This window comes from Xiphophorus hellerii, chromosome 2, assembly GCF_003331165.1.
Source record: "Xiphophorus hellerii strain 12219 chromosome 2, Xiphophorus_hellerii-4.1, whole genome shotgun sequence".
Lineage (NCBI taxonomy): Eukaryota > Metazoa > Chordata > Actinopteri > Cyprinodontiformes > Poeciliidae > Xiphophorus > Xiphophorus hellerii.
Window position 1 is genome coordinate 17,657,925 of NC_045673.1, and position 18,834 is coordinate 17,676,758.

Here is an 18,834-nt window from a genome sequence, read left to right on the forward strand (position 1 = left end):
CTAAGTATCCAAATGTCAAGATCCAAATTATCACATTTAACAAATTAGAAACATAAACCATTTTCCCACTTTATAAACAAGAAAGCCCTCCAGTTTTCATCTAAATGACTTTTATAATGAACCTCAACATAGGACAAATGTGGAAAATAGTTCTACGGCTTTTCACCGGTGTGACACCTCATGTGCTGAGTTAAATTCAGCTTTCGACTAAAACTTTGTCCACAGTTCCCACATGAAAACGGCTTTTCACCAGTGTGAATCATCATGTGCTGAGTTAAATTCTGTACTTTGTCCATAGTTCCCACATGAAAACGGCTTTTCACCAGTGTGAATCATCATGTGCTGAGTTAAATTCTGTACTTTGTCCATAGTTCCCACATGAAAACGGCTTTTCACCAGTGTGAATCATCATGTGCTGAGTTAAATTCTGTTTTCGACTAAAACTTTGTCCACAGTTCCCACATGAAAACGGCTTTTCACCAGTGTGAATCATCATGTGCTGAGTTAAATTCTGTTTTCGACTAAAACTTTGTCCACAGTTCCCACATGAAAACGGTTTTTCACCAGTGTGAATCATCATGTGCTGAGTTAAATTCTGTTTATGACTAAAACTTTTTCCACAGTCCCCACATGAAAACGGCTTTTCACCAGTGTGAATCATCATGTGCTGAGTTAAATCCTGTTTATGACTAAAACTTTTTCCACAGTCCCCACATGAAAACGGCTTTTCACCAGTGTGAATCATCATGTGCTGAGTTAAATTCTGTTTATGACTAAAACTTTTTCCACAGTTCTCACATGAAAACGGCTTTTCACCAGTGTGAATCATCATGTGCTGAGTTAAATGATGCTTTTGACTAAAACTTTTTCCACAGTTCACACATGAAAACGGCTTTTCACCAGTGTGAATCATCATGTGCCGAGTTAAATGATGCTTTTGACTAAAACTTTTTCCACAGTTCACACATGAAAACGGCTTTTCACCGGTGTGAATCATCATGTGCCGAGTTAAATGATGCTTTTGACTAAAACTTTTTCCACAGTTCACAGATGGAAACGCCTTTTCACCGGTGTGAATTATAATATGATCATTGAGGGCATATTTGGCAGTGAAACGTTTTTCACAGATGACACATGAGAAAGGTTTGCTTCTTTCCTGATTTTTCTTCTCAGCTGCAGGAGCTTCCTGGAAGTTGACTTGGTTCCCGTTTGGTTCTGATTCAGAGTCTTGTGTTTGCACATAAACAGTAGACCCCATGAAGGTATCAGTCTCCTGTTTTGATGCAACCTGTTCTTCACTCTGACTGCAGTAAACTTCTTTCTCTTCCACTTTTATCTGCTGATGTTTTAGATCCTCCTGCTCTTCTTTTCTCTGTTGATCATCTGGCTCTTCCTGTTCTTGTTTCCCCTGCAGAGGTTCTAACTCCTCCTGGTCCAGAGTGGAGCTCCTCTTCAGGTCACATAGCTTCTTATAAACGTTATGTCGTTGGCAATCTAGAGAAGAAAACAGAAAAAAGAGGAATTGTTAACTTTATTTATTGAAGTAAATGAGAGAAGACTTTAATTTAATCCCAAATTTGTAATTGGAAATTTTTAATTAAGTGCAAGTTATAATTATTTCTGTTATTTAGGAATTATTACATTTTATGTTGGTTATGTTAGTTAAATGTCAGTTTTATATTCAGGATTTATTGTTGCCAGTGGGAAACTACATAAACTAATTTACACTAATCTAATATATTTATACATACAATAGATTAGATTGTATGTATAAATAGATACATACCTTTTAAAGGTACTGAAGACCTTTTAAAGAACATATGTACAAGATATTTTACTTATAGTTGATTATTAAAGTATTTTATGGACCTTACCAAGCTCCGCCCACAACCGACCCACGTGACTGCAAGTCTCACAAGCAAAGCCTCACAGCGCGTTGTTTCTACGTAAACATGACTCGATTAGTGCATCATTTCTACCGGATTTTCACAATATATCAGCTACTACAATGGACAGAGGAATTAACAAATTCATGTCATCATCTGGGAGCAGGTTACTGGTTTCTCAGTCACAAGCTGGTTGCAAACCTGAGGCCAGCAGGTGTCAGTCAGTTATGGTAGATCTGAAATTTGGTTTGATGACGTCAATATGAGAAGCTACAGACTGATAGGAGGAACCAAAGAGCTCTGTAAAGGTGAAGGCAAATCTTCTGAAGTTGGGATATAATTAACTTAATTTCACATAATTATCACCGTAGAAGCCATTTGTTTGTTAAAATTGTATTAAATATATTTGTTCTATTTGATGTTTGTTGTGAATGATGTATACTCACAAACGAACGAGGTAATTAGTCCAACGTTTAGAAACTACAGCGGCTGTAATGCGCCACAGCAAAGGTAAAATAACCCGAACAGGTGATCAACTCAAAACCACTCTTACCTTTTTACTCTCTCTCTCTCTTTGTAGTTTAAACCTGTTACCGTGGCAACCGCCCCTTAAGACGAGCAAAGATTACGTTAAAAACATAACATTCAGTCCGTTATGATATCAAGTTTCCAGGCTTGATATTTATTTCTCGATTATTACTCAGCGCTTCCCTGAACACAGCGATGGTTGATTGACTAGCTGTACTTGATGCTAGCGTGGCTAACACGAGTAACAGTTTAGTCCAAAGCCTTTCTGCTAAAATAAAATCTTTAGTGTATGTCAGATACAGTACACATTGCATATTGATCTGTTTAGCTAACGTAAGACTGTGTAGCAGACAGGCTTTAAGGTGTAGAAGTTGTATCAGTTCTGCCATTATGCTGTACTTAGCTAACGGGAAGCGTCTGTTTGTGAGACGGCCACGCACGTGACCACATAGAATGGGCATCAGCCAATGAAAAGCGGCTCCTCTGGTAAGGTCCGTTGACTTGCTCTTGTACAGGCAAAACGTAAAGATGCCTGGTCATGTGACGATTCGCCGTAGCTAGATGAAACTGATATAACTTAAGAGTAGAGAACCCATTATAATATTTTAAAACTTTAACCAGGACCCAAAATGTCAAAGCAACATTTCTAGATTCCGAAAGTTAGAAGAAATGTCTGGCCACAATCGTTGCAGGTCTTGTGCGCAATTCTGTTCCCCTGTGAAAATCTGTTCCCCCTGTGTCGGGAGCGCGCATTACAGCCGGAGAGGCGGATCTGACCATTTTCACGGCGCTTCTGATCGATTTCTCGGTAAAAACAACTCAGTTAATCATGTCAAGCTTGTAACATTTAGTTTAATCGGCAGCTGTTGTTTACAAAATTGTAAAAGCAATTAAATAAACGAGGTCTTTTTACGCTGTTTTGTGTTATTTTAAACGCCAAGAGAATCGGTCTTTTTGCAACTTTTGTCACTTACACCTGACAGAAATAAAAGTCAGTCACCAAAACACAGTTTTTCAACACGTAGTGTGTATTTATAATTTTTCATTGCTGATATAAGAGGATGGCTGAAAGCATGGCACAAAAATTAAGACTTCCTGAAAAGACGAGAGTGTAGACTTTCTGGTAAATCCCGTTCTAATGTAAAATATGACAGATTACTGTATTAAGGAAATTTCTAGTATACTACAGGCTATCACACATAATTTTTGAGAATTTGGCAACAGTTGCCCTTTATTCCCAAACGTTATGGGGGGAGGAGAGTAGAGAATGAATATTTCAGCTGCCTGAAATAATCTGTTCCCCTCCATAACATGGGAATAATTAATTCACCAACAAGTCTTTAACTGTGTTTATTCCTTTCATCATCAACAATAAATCAAGTAAGTTTGAAAATATTTGCTCTGTATATGCCAGAGTTATGGGGGGAGGAGGAGAGAAAATGGATATTTCAGCTGCCTGAAATAAACCATTCCCCCTCCATAAAATGGGAACAAATTAATTTACCAACAAGTCTTTAACTCTGTTTATTCCTATTATCATCAACAATAAATCCTGTGAATTTGGTAACATTTGATCATTATTTGCCAAAGTTATGAGGGGGGAGCCATATATTTTAGTAACCTAAAATAATCTGTTCCCCCTCCATAAAATGGGAACAAATTAATTTACCAACAAGTCTTTAACTCTGTTTATTCCTCTTATCATCAATAATAAATCATGTAAGTTTGGTAGCATTTCCTCTTTATTTGACAAAGTTATGAAGGGGGAACCATTCTGGGAATCAACAATCAACACCACCACTGCACTTTAGTGGTAATAAATGTTTTTAAACTCTAAAAACAATCTATATCATACTTATCACATAGACAAAAACCACATGAAAACTGTCGAATGCACACTTTCTAGGTGATCTAGGTGGTGACTGACTTTTATTTCTGTCAGGCGGAAGTGACAAAAGTTGGAAAAAGACCGATTCTCTTGGCGTTTAAAATAACACAAAACAGCGTAAAAAGACCTCGTTTATTTAATTGTTTTTACAATTTTGTAAACAAGAGCTGCCGATTAAACTAAATGTTACAAGCTTGACATGATTAACTGAGTTGTTTTTACCGAGAAATCGATCAGAAGCGCCATGAAAATGGTCAGATCCGCCTCTCCGGCTGTAATGCGCGCTCCCGACACAGGGGGAACAGATTTTCTCAGGGGAACAGAATTGCGCACAACACCGCCTCTCTGGCTGCAATGCGCGCTCCCGACACAGGGGGAACAGATTTTCACAGGGGAACAGAATTGCGCACAAGACCTGCGAGACGGAACACCAAACGTTGGTGTTTCCTACCTATTCGGTGTAAGATTATCTGGGGAGTCCGGGAAAAAGCCAGCAGTCTGCGCTGATCGTCCATCTCTTCCTCCGACTCGACGGTTATTTCGCTAAACTCTGTGAATGTTTCTTCCGCAGCACTTAACCACTTGTTCATGAACTTGTTTAAGCTGGACCGAAGACATTTTTAAACATTCACACGTTAAACAAAACAGACCACGTGCCCTCCGTCTTCATCCTCTACAACGGCTTCTTCTTCGATTTTTTTTTGGCGGTTGGCAAAACTATGGAAGCCCGTTTCCGCCACTCTGTTAAAAAAAATAAAAATAAATTATCTCATTAGAATGAGATAGTATCTCATTCTAATGAGATAGAGTTATTTTAGAGTTTAAAGTCTTTCTGTTTTTTACAGGATATGTATGCCTTTAAGCATATATTGTATGATACAGTAAATAAGTAAAAAGTTCCTGTTCAAAACTCATTATAATGAGTATCTCATTATAATGAGATAGTATTATAATACTATACTATAATTTATTTTTATTTTTTTTAACAGAGTGGCGGAAACGGGCTTCCATATACTGCAGAAAAAGTCTCGCAAGGATTTCTACACATCGTTACCATGAATGCCAATTACGTCGTTGCATCTTTACTACTCAAACATCAGTTGGTTTGTTGGCATTGTGTTCAGTACAGAATGGACTAAAGATTGGGCGTTATTTATAAGATTGGTACAGTATTTTTAGGTCCCTATATTCTCCAGTGGTGTTATTCAAGAGCCAGAGTCCTGCAACTTTTAGATGTGTTAATTCTCGTGATATTTTCTTGAAAAAGGAAACCTTATAAAAACAAAAAGTGAAAAACTTAAAATTATATATGAAAAAATTTCTACATTTTCATGTGATTAATTCTTGCATTATAAAATGAGTTAATGAAAATGAAACTAGGTTTTTGGAAAGTTAAATAATTTGTTTAAAATTATTCTTTAGTGTATACTTTTTGGGTATACTTCAAGTAGAATTGCATACTCTTCAATGGAGCTCCAATCTGACCAGTCGCTGCAGGAAATGCAGACGTATTTCAATGACTTCAGCTGCATTTCATTTTGCTAAAAGGCCTGACTTGCTGTTTTATGGAGTCATTTCAATTCTAAAATGCCACCAAGAACCATTGCATTTAAATATCAGATTACTGCATTTCCTTTGGTGAACAGAAAAATGGAAGCTTTATCAACGGCAAAACTTTATCATTTTTTGTCTTTTATTGTCATGTCAAAACATTCAGAAAATTTTCATTATTTATACAAAACACATTTACGATCACCGAGGTGACAAAAGAATATATATTTAATTTATAATCTTTACATTTCAGTACCTTTGTTCACAGACTTTTTTGAGACCACAGCAAAATATACAAAAACATAAAATCAGTTCCAAATATTTACAAAATGATTAATATTGACTGGCTTCTACTGTACATAAGACTCTTAGCTCAGAAAATAAATCTCAACTTTTGTGGAATGAAAACTCCAAATTGTTCATTGTTGTGCTGAAACAACAGGCGTTTTATTTATGTGTACGAGTTTAAGAGGATGCTTTACTCTTCCATCAAAATGCTAAATGATGTGAAGAAATATTATTGTTTGGCAGGTTCATCATTCTTGCAGTTACACACTGCAGTGGAAGACAACAGGTTGTGTCATTTTTGCATGGTTTGGTCTGATACATTACAGTTTTATGACTTTGTACCTGAGAGGTAAAACAGCTCCCATCCTGTAACTAACACATGTCAACAAGCAATATCTAAAATGGAAGCAACTCACAATTCACTTGATGTTTAAAACTTCCTGCATAAAAGAAATACTGAATGGTACCAGCAGATTAACGGTCTCATCTCCATCGTCATTCGGCAGGAGTTAATTGTTGCTACCGGAGAACATGGAACAGAAACCATGTGAGGGATTATTAATATCCATTATTAATATCCCAAGCTATTTGCTGTGCTTCCAGGATTTGAAGCTGCATTCAGGTTCCGTCTCTTCATGACGGCGTTTCTGCGAGGACTGTCTCCTTCCAACTATCAAATATGACACAGGAGAGACATCGACAAGATTTCAGACACATTAGCAAGCAGCTTTCATTGAATGTGTGACAAAAAATGCTGACAGCCTATTATAGTGCTGAAGATATATTCCACTTTTCTCCTCACAGAGTATTAGAGATGCTCCATAATAACTCATTATATTCATCTAACACTTGTAAACAACTTAGAGCAGCTCTGCAAGGCCACATTCCAAATGCTGGGTATCACGCTCTAGTCTCATGAGAATCAGTTTTAGTCTTGAATAATATGATGATTCTTCTGCAAAAATCACAGCGTACTGAGAATAATGCACAACTTAATTGTATTCTTAAAGTTGCCGTACCTGTTTGAGATGTTCCCTCCTGCAACAGGGGGCTTTCAAAGGACCTTACAGCAGAGTAAGCATTGGCTCCTCCAACGTTGCTGCCATTTGCACCATTGTTAGGATTTGCTGGAACAGTTGCAAGTAGCCCTGAAACATAAACAGTATTTCATGCTTATTCATAATGTAGCTTTAAATTAAAATTTAGAAATGCTCCTACATGGGATTAAATTATTCGACCAAGCTGCCATCTGACATGCACAGAGACGTCAGCAATTACTCATATTAAGTATAAAAACACTGGTAAAGTGAACAACGTGTGCTTATGTGTTTCATGCTTTACTACCAGCCGTAAAACAAATTGCCCTTCAGAATAATGATAGTTTGCCTTGCAAAAGTATTCATGGCCCTTGAACTATTTCACATTTGTCACAGTACAACCAGAAAATCAAATGTACTTTACTGCAGTTGTATGAGTGAGAGTAACACAACATCGACCACAACTAAGGTGCGAGACAAAAGGATACATAATTTTCAATACAGGTTTTCCACAAGCCACACTGGTGACACAGCAAACACGTTTATGAAGCTGCTTCACTCATATGAGACCAAAAAACAATCATTCGAAACGCTACTGATAGAGGAAAACTAAAGTTGCATTTCTTAACGGTTTTTAACATACCGTAATTTCCTGCAACCATTTTATTTACATAGATTGTTACTTTGCATTTACACAGACGATGTCCCCTGACACTGACCCTCTGTGCCTTCGGCAAGGGTGTGGCGGCTATCTGGGAAAACAGATTTCTGCCCAACAACATCAACATCAAGAGTCTAAGCACACTGAAATCAAATATAAATGGCATTAATGTCTAAATGGTCTCAGTGGTTACAATTAAATGCTAAGTAATGGCAACTTGGCTTTCCTGATGAAGTGAGTTAAGTGGGTAAGTAGTAATGTGACAAAAAGTAAATAGTGGTTATATTTTGAAATGGGCTGTACTTATAAACTTACTTATTTTCCTCCACATAAATATTTTGTTTGTTTAATCTGTATGAAAACATAACTTTCGTAAGAGAGAAGAACACAGCAGCAGATTGTACTGTGAAGAATGTTAATGCATTGAGAAGAAGAATTCAGCTATACCTTAAAGTAGTAAAACAGATGAGGTTGTCACTGTAAGCATGGGTGGGACTGAACATTTTTGGACCTGTTCTACTGCGTTAGAGTTTGGGTCAGAGGAAAGAAACAAGATCTAATAGGTTATGTGACGATGTGACTTAGTGTCTAAGAGACTAACTGCTTGTGTCAAAGCAGGACAACTCATTACGGTCGATGGCTGTGATGGCCATCGCCTGTAGGAATAAATTGAAGATCTGTCTCATTCTTTTTTCTAAAGATAAGTTGTTCTTACAGCTGCCTTCAACTTTGTTAAAACTAAAAAAATTGAAGGCACCTGCCATTCATTACATCTAATATTAATCTACAGTGTGCTTGAAGATTTAACAATCATCCAGCTCTAGTCTTTTACCCAGTCCTTTGTAGCAGGAGAGCTGCTGGTAAATCTGCTTCATCCTCTCGATGTTGACGCGGCTGGCCTCGGCGTGGTTCACCATGGGTCTGGGGTAGTTGGTTCCTATGATACACTTCGCTGCCTTTTGCACATCCTCCGGGGCATTCCAAGGATCATAGATGTATTTTGCAGGAAAACCCCTCAACACAGGCAAGTAACGACTGAAAAAAAGAAAGATGCACAAAATAAAACACAGGGACAAAGCACCCTTTGTTTTCACTGTATTAAGGAACTTTTTCATAGGCACAGTGAAGATACAAGATGAACTTGCTATTTTTGCAATTTTGTGAAACCATCTGACATTCCTTCCCCCCATGTGAGGGTTTAGAAAAGCACAAGTTAACCATGAGATTTTGGTTTCCCAGTTTAATCTCTGTGAGAAGCACAAAACAAACATCCTAACTTTAAGAAAGACAACATTTTTTATATTCACGTGAAAGCAGTGACTGACCGTATGTAGTCGCCACTGGGGTCAGTGCGTCGACCAAATCCCACGGGACAGTAGCAGTGGAAAAACTGCTGGAAAAATGAACTGCAAGAAAGCCACATCCAGCTGCCGGCGTTTACACTCCAGTCTGCATCGAGTAACAACTCCTCAAAGACCTGCGAACAAACAACAATACTTTACTACTTCCATTTATTCCAATGTTTTAGATGACTCAACTGAGAAGTTAATTGTGACGCATAAGGTCAAAAGTTTACATTCACTTAATCTCATGATTTTGGGTTCTGACGTTTTTCCAGGATGAAAAAACATTAACATCTTCACTGAAATCTAAAAACAGGAATTATATCCAGATATTTGAATTTATGAGGGCTTTTCCTCACATCTACACATGTTCACGATTTTGCATGATGCTGAAATTCATATTCAAACACAAATATTTTATTAGCAGACTTTCTGTAACCATGAACAAGCTGTGGCTGGATGAATGACAAATTACTGGTGCAGTTTATTCAAATCGGTTGGTTTCCTTGACAGACTTTGCTTTTAAAAATATTTCCCAAGTGTTCAGTACAGCTGAAGTCAGGACCATTCCAGAAGCTTATCCTGGTTTATCCATTTCAAAACCACCTTTGACGTGTGTTTGGGATCACAGCCCTATCAAAACACCCAACAGAGTTCATCTTTCATCTGAGCCATATAAACGGATTGCAGCAAACAGCGAGAAACCACTGCAACATCAGTGCCACTGTCTACAGGGGAGGAAGTTCCATGTTCCCATGGACTGAGAGGATGCTGACCAAAAGTAAGTGTATGGTCCAAAAACACATTAAACCTAAACTGAATGTTGCTGCAAACAGAGAGGCCAATGCCTGCTGCAGGTTGTCTTGTTTTAGTGTTAAACAAGACAAAGATAGAGCTTTTTAGCCATAATGAAAAAAATATATATGTTTAGCAAAGTCAAGTGAGACTTTAAACCAAAGAACAATATGCCAAGTGCCAAAAAAGTAAGTACCAGCATCATGTGTGAGGCTGATTTGTTGCCTGTGATTTTTGTACAAAATCTGAAAACAACAAAGGAGGAGTCTTCATTTGAAAGCTGCTGCTAATGAATGAAGATTAGACACAAAATAAAACATTAAAGCAGGAAAAATGATCCCAAATCTACATCAAAGGACTAAGCAGTATAACATTAAGCTTCTGGAAAGCCTTGAACTTAATAGTTCAAAACCTTTGTGGGTAATGCGCTGATGTTGTGTTGGTGCCAGAAACCAACCAGCTTAAACATATTTCTTCATTTTTGAGGAAATATTTCCTCATTTGAATAAAAATCTTTGGGCGGGACTGTCTGCTTGTTTGAGCTTTTATAATAATTTTTAAAATATGACTAAATTAGACTAAATCCACAACAACTTCAAATTTTCTCATCCAATTATTGGTTTTACCTACAAGTGCTGTACACTTCAAATTCACCCTTGAAAACGAATGGACCACCTGCATCATAAAACCTCCAAAATATGGCATTTATACCCACAATGACAACATGTAAATTTCAGGCAGGAAGTGGATTTTTGCTTCTCCTCATTATTCTTACTTTCATGCCTTCTTCCCAGCTGATCCAGAGGTCTCCCCTTGTGAGGAAACAGGCCACAGCGTGCCGGGCCAAATGATGGATCCAGCCCTCCTGTCTCAGCTGGGTCATTATAGCGTCGATCCATGGATAACCTGTTTGTCCCTCTGCCCACTTGGCCAGTGCTTCCGGGTTTCGGTCCCAGGGTATTTGAAGACACACGGGGTTTCCCTCCATCTTGTCAAAGCAGGGATTGTTGGTGGCCGTTGTGTAGAAGAATTCCCTCCATAAGAGCTGGCCATAAAGGGACAGAGGCGGTGTGCTGTTCTTCTTCACCTGAGAAATTAAGAAACAAGCCTGTTATTTGTTATAATGACACATTTTCAGTTATTACAGAATATACGTTTAGCTAACGTACTGTATATTGCAAAGAAATGTTTTTCATCTGTCAGGATCATTTCTACCTTTTTGTAAAGATCTGTGAGTTTGAAGTAGAAGAGCCGACAGGAGAGACATCCAAAGCGCAGATACGGGCTGAGGCCTGTAGGAGCGGCTAACAGGGAGTTGGAGTTCATTCGAGGACGCTCAAAGTTTGCCACCCACGCCTGCAAAAACATTTAGAAAATATTATCACTTTTAGCAACATTTTTATAGCTGACTGCAAAAGAAACAGAATTGACGAGAATAGATTACAGGCATAAGAAATGAGATGCTCATTAATTGATGCCAGTCAAAACTGGAGGCTTAATTAGAAATAAAAATGCTCTGAAAGAAGACATTTCAGTCAGTAAAAGCAGTAATCTGTTACAACTGTAAATTCACTTCTACCAGCATCCATATGCTTTTGAAGTTGTTATTCATCTGAGAAATTCCTCTTCTCGTTCTACATTTTCTGATATTCTTTGCTGCTTTAAAATTGTTCAAAAATCTGAATTTGAACTTCAAGTTATATGTGGTGAAAAAGTAAGTTTCACAATCAGCAATAATTTTTTTTAATATTGCTGATTGTGTTTTATTCTTTATGCACACCCATCATGATTGATAATATTGACAGTTATAATTTGTTAAATTTTAGAACAGGGGTCATTTATATACTGTAAAAAAACTAAAAAAGGCCTTCTGCTGTCCTCTCTGAACAGAATCCATATATTGAAAGTAGTACTAAAATTATCTCTTCATATCAACATGTTTACAGCAAAAAACTAAATTAAAATCATGAATTAATTGACTATTCAAAAACTAGATTGTGAAATAAACTAGTTTCCCATATATTCAATGATTATATGTATTTCATCGGGTCAGTACTTTAAAAAGGTAAATTTTTACCTTCCTCTCCAGATGTCGTTCTAATCTCATGAGCGCTTCTGTTTCGCCGCCTGGCCAGACTGCAGTGCTGAGGCCCTCTGTCTCAAAACCTACCAGAGGAAAAGTGTTGTTAGTTCATAGCGTTCAGAAACGAGATGGATCAATTAGATTTATATACCTAGTTGCAACATTCTGGGTTATTTTAGGTAAACCGACCAATAGTATTCATTGATCTTGAGAATAGAAAAACTAATACTATAATGAAACAAGTATTAACAGTTGTGGTTTAAAGCAAAGAGGGAGGTTTGCTAAAAAGCTTGACAATTTCATTAATAATCAAGAAATGTGTCAAAATTAAAATTCTGCAGCAGAGTTTATATATTAGGCATGAAAAATGAAGTTGTCTTTTTTCCTCTAAAAATAGTGTAGCGTAACGAACGAATCGGAAAACACATTTATCACCATTCCAGGTCGAAACAAATAGGTGGCGGAGCCTATAAACACATTTCACAAACTTAAAATGAAGAAGAAGCTCACCAAGCTCTTCAAGGGATGGAACTCCAAACTTGTCATCATGATCATGAGTAATTGGAGTGGTGCAGTTTTTTATTACTTTTGATGTGATTGTCTCTGCAGGCAGCTCCACAGCATCCATTTGGTTAATTATAGCCTGGAAGCGCTTATATGTTAGTGGAGGCTGACCACCATTGAGTTCTATAATCCTTTAAGAGACAAAAAGGTGTTTTAAGGAGGCCCTTACATGTACACATAGTATGACAACAACAGTTTTAAATAGTTTGATTGCCACAGGAAATTGTCCCAACAAATAATCCAGACTAACTCACTTGTCCAGGTTATAGAGTGTGTGTGAAATCCGTACAGTGACCTCCACGCCAGCCTCACTGGCTAGTTTCTGGATGGCAGCATCACGTTCCTTTCCAAATGGCTCAGAGTCATATTCATAGGATAACCGCGCAATATTCCATTCCTAGAAAACAAATTATTACACAAAGTCTGAGAAACACAATACTGGAATGTGTTTAAATACAATTAGTTGTTTTATTTAACATCATAAATTTGTCCAAACCGGCGTGAATGTACGAACACCAAAATCTGATTGTCAATACAGAATTCTGTCAATATTTGGTTTATAACAGGGTATGAAAAAACTTAGACATTGTCACAAATCCATCTTTTATTAAAACAGATAAGTAGAATAATCAACACAATCACAAACAGTAATGAAGGGCAGCACAAAACTTAAAACTATCCAAATGAAAATGTTTTTGACTTGCTGGAAAATGTAATCAGTTAATTTTTTTTTTCAAGAAAAAAGTATCTGATTTATAGACTTCTTATAATTGTTTACTTGATTTACCCTGTAATGCTGCCTCTATTGTTATTATCTTATTCGTCCTTGTACTGATATGTTAGATGTTTTAATTAATGGCTTCTTGAATCACTTTTAACAACCACAACGCTGTAGAATTACACTGCTAAAGTTTGTATTTTCATATACTTTTATTGAACCTTGAGTGAATTTGATCTAATGTTGTATTTTATCCGTTTTGACTCATTAGTTATGTTAGCTTATATATATATTGCATTAAGTTCTAGATGTATATAAAATGTTAAACTTAATTCAATTTCACCATTTATTTAACCTTATGGTTTTACTTTTTGGAAAAACACATTAGTTAATTCTCATATTTACCTAGATTAACAAAAACTTGGAAGTAATTTTCATACCCTAAAAAGACGAGGGAAGACATCTGTGGGTTGACCTCTGATCACAAACAAGCGGGAGTTAAGTTTGCGCAGACTTGCATCCAAATCCTCTAAACAATGCAGCAAAAACCTGAGAAGACAGAAGGACAGACGTTACCAAATGACTTATATTTTATGCTGACAGATACACAGAATGCAATCACAAGATCAGTACTGACAAGCATAGTTGATCTGAATGAACTCTTTAGAGGTTGGATATGCTGCACAACTCAGACACTTATTTTTATGACTGCATCATGTCTGGATCATGTTAGGGAAAAACAGCTTAGGGCCCCTGAATTATAGGAGACTATCACTGCTTCAATGAGAACCTCTAAAATGATGGTTGACAAGTTAGTTTAAAAAGTAAACCACATAAAAACATTGGCACATTGACACCGTTTCTCAGTCTAACATGAAAACTGAACGGCTAAGAACTAGCAATATGGTGATTAGACCGGCAACTCTTTGCCTGGAGACTTAACCAAGACATGAATGGTCTACACTGTTAGTGCCTAGATAACATTAGTTGAAATGAAATCCGAGTTCAAAAAATAATTTGGGCTGAAACAGCACGTGGCTACTGCCACATAGCACCAGATTAACTGCGGAAAATCTACAATTTTCATACGGAACATGATGTATCAAAGATATGATGGTTGACAGAGTAAATACAAATAAAATGAATGATTAAATTGCAAGTAGGTTCACATTCCTAGGAATCTTTAAATTTTTCCACTTGTGTTGACTAATGACATAGATGATGGTGATTTCCTCCAAGTCAGCTGGAATCAACAATCAGCTTCTTAGTTGTACTGGTTTTGAGATGCAAGCTGTTCTCTGGTTGATCCCCTCCAAGTGGGCTGACTCACTGCAGTGCAGTGGATAACATCATCGTGCTTGCACTATGATTCTGCACAGTTATGAGTCAACAGATGTATACTCTATCAATAAATGCAAAAGACGCAACCCAGAGAGACTAGCAACCAATGCATGGGTGGTGGAGAATCCATTTTCTGCTTCTAATAAAACTGGGTCTACAAAAGAAATTCACTTGGATAAATTGAAAGTAGTGTTTCTCAATAATATGAAAGACCACGAGACCATGAACTAACATGATTATAAATGAAGAATGTGAATTTCTAAAAATGGCAGATAATAAATGTTATTTTGTGCATAGCACTGAGATTTGGAGAAAAACTTTTATAATCAAATAATAATAAAAAATGTAAAACACATTATCTACAGTTCTCAAGTAACTCAAATGCAAATGATTGATTGTGATGAATACCAGGTTAGTAAGTATTTCAGCGTAGCAGCTTCACAACCCGTTGGGATCCTTCTTCTGTGAGAAGTGCCGCAAAACAAGTAAATAATGTAGGATAAGCATCTAAATCTCAAAGTGTTTTTAAATAGTCAGTCACACAGGAGACCATCACTACCTCATAATAGGAGTACAATAATTAATATTTGACAGTATTATAATTATAAAGTCATTGTAAACAATTCCTTATTCTTAGTTATATATATATATACATATATAGTTATATGGTTTCTATTCAAACTTTGGATTAAATAAAGAATCAGGAGGTTGAACTTAAAGTTTCATAAGATATTTATTTTCCATCCGTCCATCTATTTTTCATACCTGCCTAATCCTTGCTGGGCTGGTGCTTATCTCCAGCAGCCATGGGGATTGTTTTCTTTGGATGGAGGAAGGATGCCAGAGTACCCAGAGAGAACCCACACATGCATTCAGAGAACATGCAAACCCCACACAGAAAGCCTTCAGCTGAGCAAAAGTAATTTCGTAGCATCTAATTCATACCGTCTAATTAAATCCAGCAGAAGTTGGTCCACTAAGTCCCCATGGAGGCGTTCAGATAAATATCTTTATGACCCCTCCTGTCCAAACTCTTACCTCCATCTATTGATGCCAACACTAGAGGAACCAGCGAACCATGGGTCCAGGATGTAGATGCATCGCAGAGTGTCAGTACCCCGGATAGAGTCCCTCAGAGCCGGGTTGTCGTGCAGTCGCAGTCCCTTCCTAAACCAATGGATGGTGTTGACTCCCATGCTGTCTGAATTCTTCATCGCAGCGTTGAAAATAAAGAGGGTGGTCCTCCCAGTGGCAAAACAAAAACAAACCAAAGAGGGTGTCCGTTCACGTTTTGTTCTGTCAGTAGACAAAAACGAAAGACAGAGTTTTCAACCTGCTCCGCAGTTTTTAGAAGGTTTGTCCAGTTTAACCTTGCTCCATGACTTTATCCACCGAGTTAGGTTTGCTGAGCAGCTCTGGCTGCATGTGGAGACGGCAGATAAACCCCGGAACACAGTGAAAACACCCACGAAAAAAAATAACTTAAAAATGAAACTATTTCAAGCTAGTAGCGACAACTGAAGAAAAAGCGAGTGTAGAAATACGACACCTTCAGATGGCTCAAACCCACGTTGCTAAAACGTAAAAAAAAGCTTCAAAACGTCCGAAGGTTTACGGTTTATTGCTAGCTCTATAATTAATGCAGGTAAATTTGACAACTATTTTAAAATACGAACACAGTAAATGCTGTAAACGTACACTACGCGTGTTAACAACTACCTACAAGATGTCTCTTCTGTGTGTCAACATCTCCACCCACAGGCACAAGAAGGAAGAAACCAGGCGCCCTGATTGGTCAGAACTGGAAGTTATGTAAGGCTTTCTCCGTCACGTTTCCGTAATGTGCTTCACAGCCGTCGATTACACGGCGTTTTTCGTTAAACTGCATTTGTTAATCATCAGATTTAAAGTCTAAATACAACATAGTTTGTGTAGCTGCGTCTTTTTGTAGTGTAAAACCCTGAAATAACTTACAGAAACGTACTTTACACGCAGCAAATCAGAGGCCTTAGTTGCAGTTATGTGACTACACAGAAGTACCCGGATGGTCACGCGCCACACGGCGAGGTTCATTCTAATTGGTGCGTTTGATTTAGCATAGCGGTCGCAGGGGTGAAACAGGAACAGTACGTTCGTTCGGTCACGGCCATCCCCGCCCATCCGTAGGAGCGATAATCTCAAACCAATGTGAGTCACGTTAAATTACATAAAACGGTCAGCTGTGACATGGATTCTACTGAACGCGTGTAACACGGGAGCATTTGCTGTTATTACAGGAAGTAATTTAAAAGAATAAATAAACAAACCCCTATTATCCAGAATAATACTTGTCGTATTTTGGCACAGAGTAGGCCTTTATAAAATTAAGGTATCCTCTCCTTCAGGAGGCTCTCACTAAAGTTTTCCAGAGAGAATGTAGACAAATATCAGAATTTATGGGATATTATGGAACGTAATTATTTGAACACCAGAACAGAGTAGGACTAAACATGTCCTACTAAACAGAGGACATGTTTAGTATGAGCCAAGCATCATTCCACAAGAAAAACCTCATGCCAAATGCAAAGCTTAGAGTTGGAAGTGTGATGCTTTGGGAATAATTTGCTGAGGGAAAAGGTTAGACATGTAGGTGCTTTTCATGTAGCCAGTTTCCTCAACCTCAATTATTCAGGGGTAGGATGTCATGACGTTTTACTCTGAATGCACGTTTTTGTTGATACAATTTGTTTTATTTTATTTTTATTTTTTTTTTATTTATTTATTTATTTATTTCGAACAGACTTTAAAACAATCAAAAGAAAATAAAATAAAATGGAATGAAACAAACTTAAGAAATAAAATATGAAACAAATTATTATGCCCATGTGACATGCAAAATTTTCTGTTCGAAAAGGAGCAGGTAGAAGATACATCTTATAATGTCCTGCCCCTTTCCTACTTGTCAATGTATTTACAATGAACTATCATAACATCAAAAAGAGAAATTTTTCCATTTTTTCATCATGTATAACTATACAAAATTATTTTAAGTACTATTTATATCATCAATTACATTATAGCCTATTGGATATTAAACATCTTATACAGCATATTTTGAAATGAGCTCTGCTTTAATCAGCTTTTTAAATTGGTTTACATTTGTAATTTGTTTTAACTCATCATTCAATCCATTCCAGACATTTACTCCACACACAGATAAACAAAAACTCTTCCTGGTTGTTCTAATATGTTGTTTTTTAAAATATCCTTCACCTCTTAGATAATAACCACCCTCTCTGTCAGCAAACATTTCCTGTATACTGTGTGGAAGTTTTTGATGTCTGACCTTAAACATGAATTGTGTAGTTTTAAATGTTACCAGGTCCCAGAATTTCAGTATATTTGATTTAATAAATAACTGGTTTGTGTGTTCCCAGTATCCCACTTTATGTAATATTCGGATGGATTGTTTTTGTAAGATGTATAATAGCTGTAAATTTGTTTTGTATGTATTCCCCCAGACTTCCACACAATATGTCAGATGTGGTGCAATGAGTGTGTTATATAGAATAAACAAAGATTTATAGTCTAGTACGAAGTTAATTCTTCTTATAACAGCAACACTCTTGGCTATTTTAGATTTTACTTGTCCGATGTGTGGTTTCCAGCTGAATTTATTATCTAATATGACACCCAAGAATTTTATTTCATGTACTTCTTCTAAATTAACACTGTCAATTGATATTTTAATTGGATTATTTTCCTGTTTTTTATTGTTTCCGAATATCATAAATTTGGTTTTATCTAAATTTACAAATAATTTATTGTTTTTGAGCCAATGCTGTAATTTTTCTATTTCTGTGTTGATCACTTTAGAGAGTTGTTGAATGTTTTCTCCGGTACAGAAGATACTTGTATCATCTGCAAATATAATGTATTTTATAAGATTTGATATTTTGACTATGTCATTTATATACAAAATGAACAATTTGGGTCCCAAAACTGATCCCTGCGGAACTCCACAAGTTATGTTGAGTAAGTCTGATTTCTGACCATCTAATTCTACAAATTGTTTCCTTTCTCCAATGTAGCTCCTAATCCAGTTTAATGGCACCCCTCTAATGCCATACCTTTCCAGTTTTTTTAATAACATGTCATGATTGATGATACAA

At 36.9% G+C, this 18,834-nt stretch overlaps 2 protein-coding genes across 2 annotated transcripts; both read right to left on the reverse strand.

The window, feature by feature from the left end:
* Nucleotides 1–529: 529 nt before the first annotated feature.
* LOC116734467 (gastrula zinc finger protein XlCGF8.2DB-like) lies at nucleotides 530–4,978 on the reverse strand (the record flags this gene model as incomplete). The annotated part of the gene is made up of 2 exons (XM_032585898.1): nucleotides 4,754–4,978; nucleotides 530–1,494 (listed from the first exon to the last, which is right to left on the reverse strand). Coding segments are annotated over exons 1-2 (1,104 nt in total), but the record flags the coding sequence as incomplete, so codon positions are not given.
* Nucleotides 4,979–6,059: 1,081 nt separating this feature from the next.
* cry1b (cryptochrome circadian regulator 1b) lies at nucleotides 6,060–16,422 on the reverse strand. The gene is made up of 11 exons (XM_032585806.1): nucleotides 15,722–16,422; nucleotides 13,783–13,891; nucleotides 12,879–13,021; nucleotides 12,571–12,755; nucleotides 12,055–12,143; nucleotides 11,193–11,333; nucleotides 10,753–11,064; nucleotides 9,165–9,316; nucleotides 8,672–8,874; nucleotides 7,161–7,289; nucleotides 6,060–6,811 (listed from the first exon to the last, which is right to left on the reverse strand). The coding sequence occupies exons 1-11, from the start codon at nucleotides 15,895–15,897 to the stop codon at nucleotides 6,726–6,728; spliced, it is 1,725 nt and encodes a 574-aa protein (XP_032441697.1). The 5' UTR covers nucleotides 15,898–16,422; the 3' UTR covers nucleotides 6,060–6,725.
* Nucleotides 16,423–18,834: the final 2,412 nt, after the last annotated feature.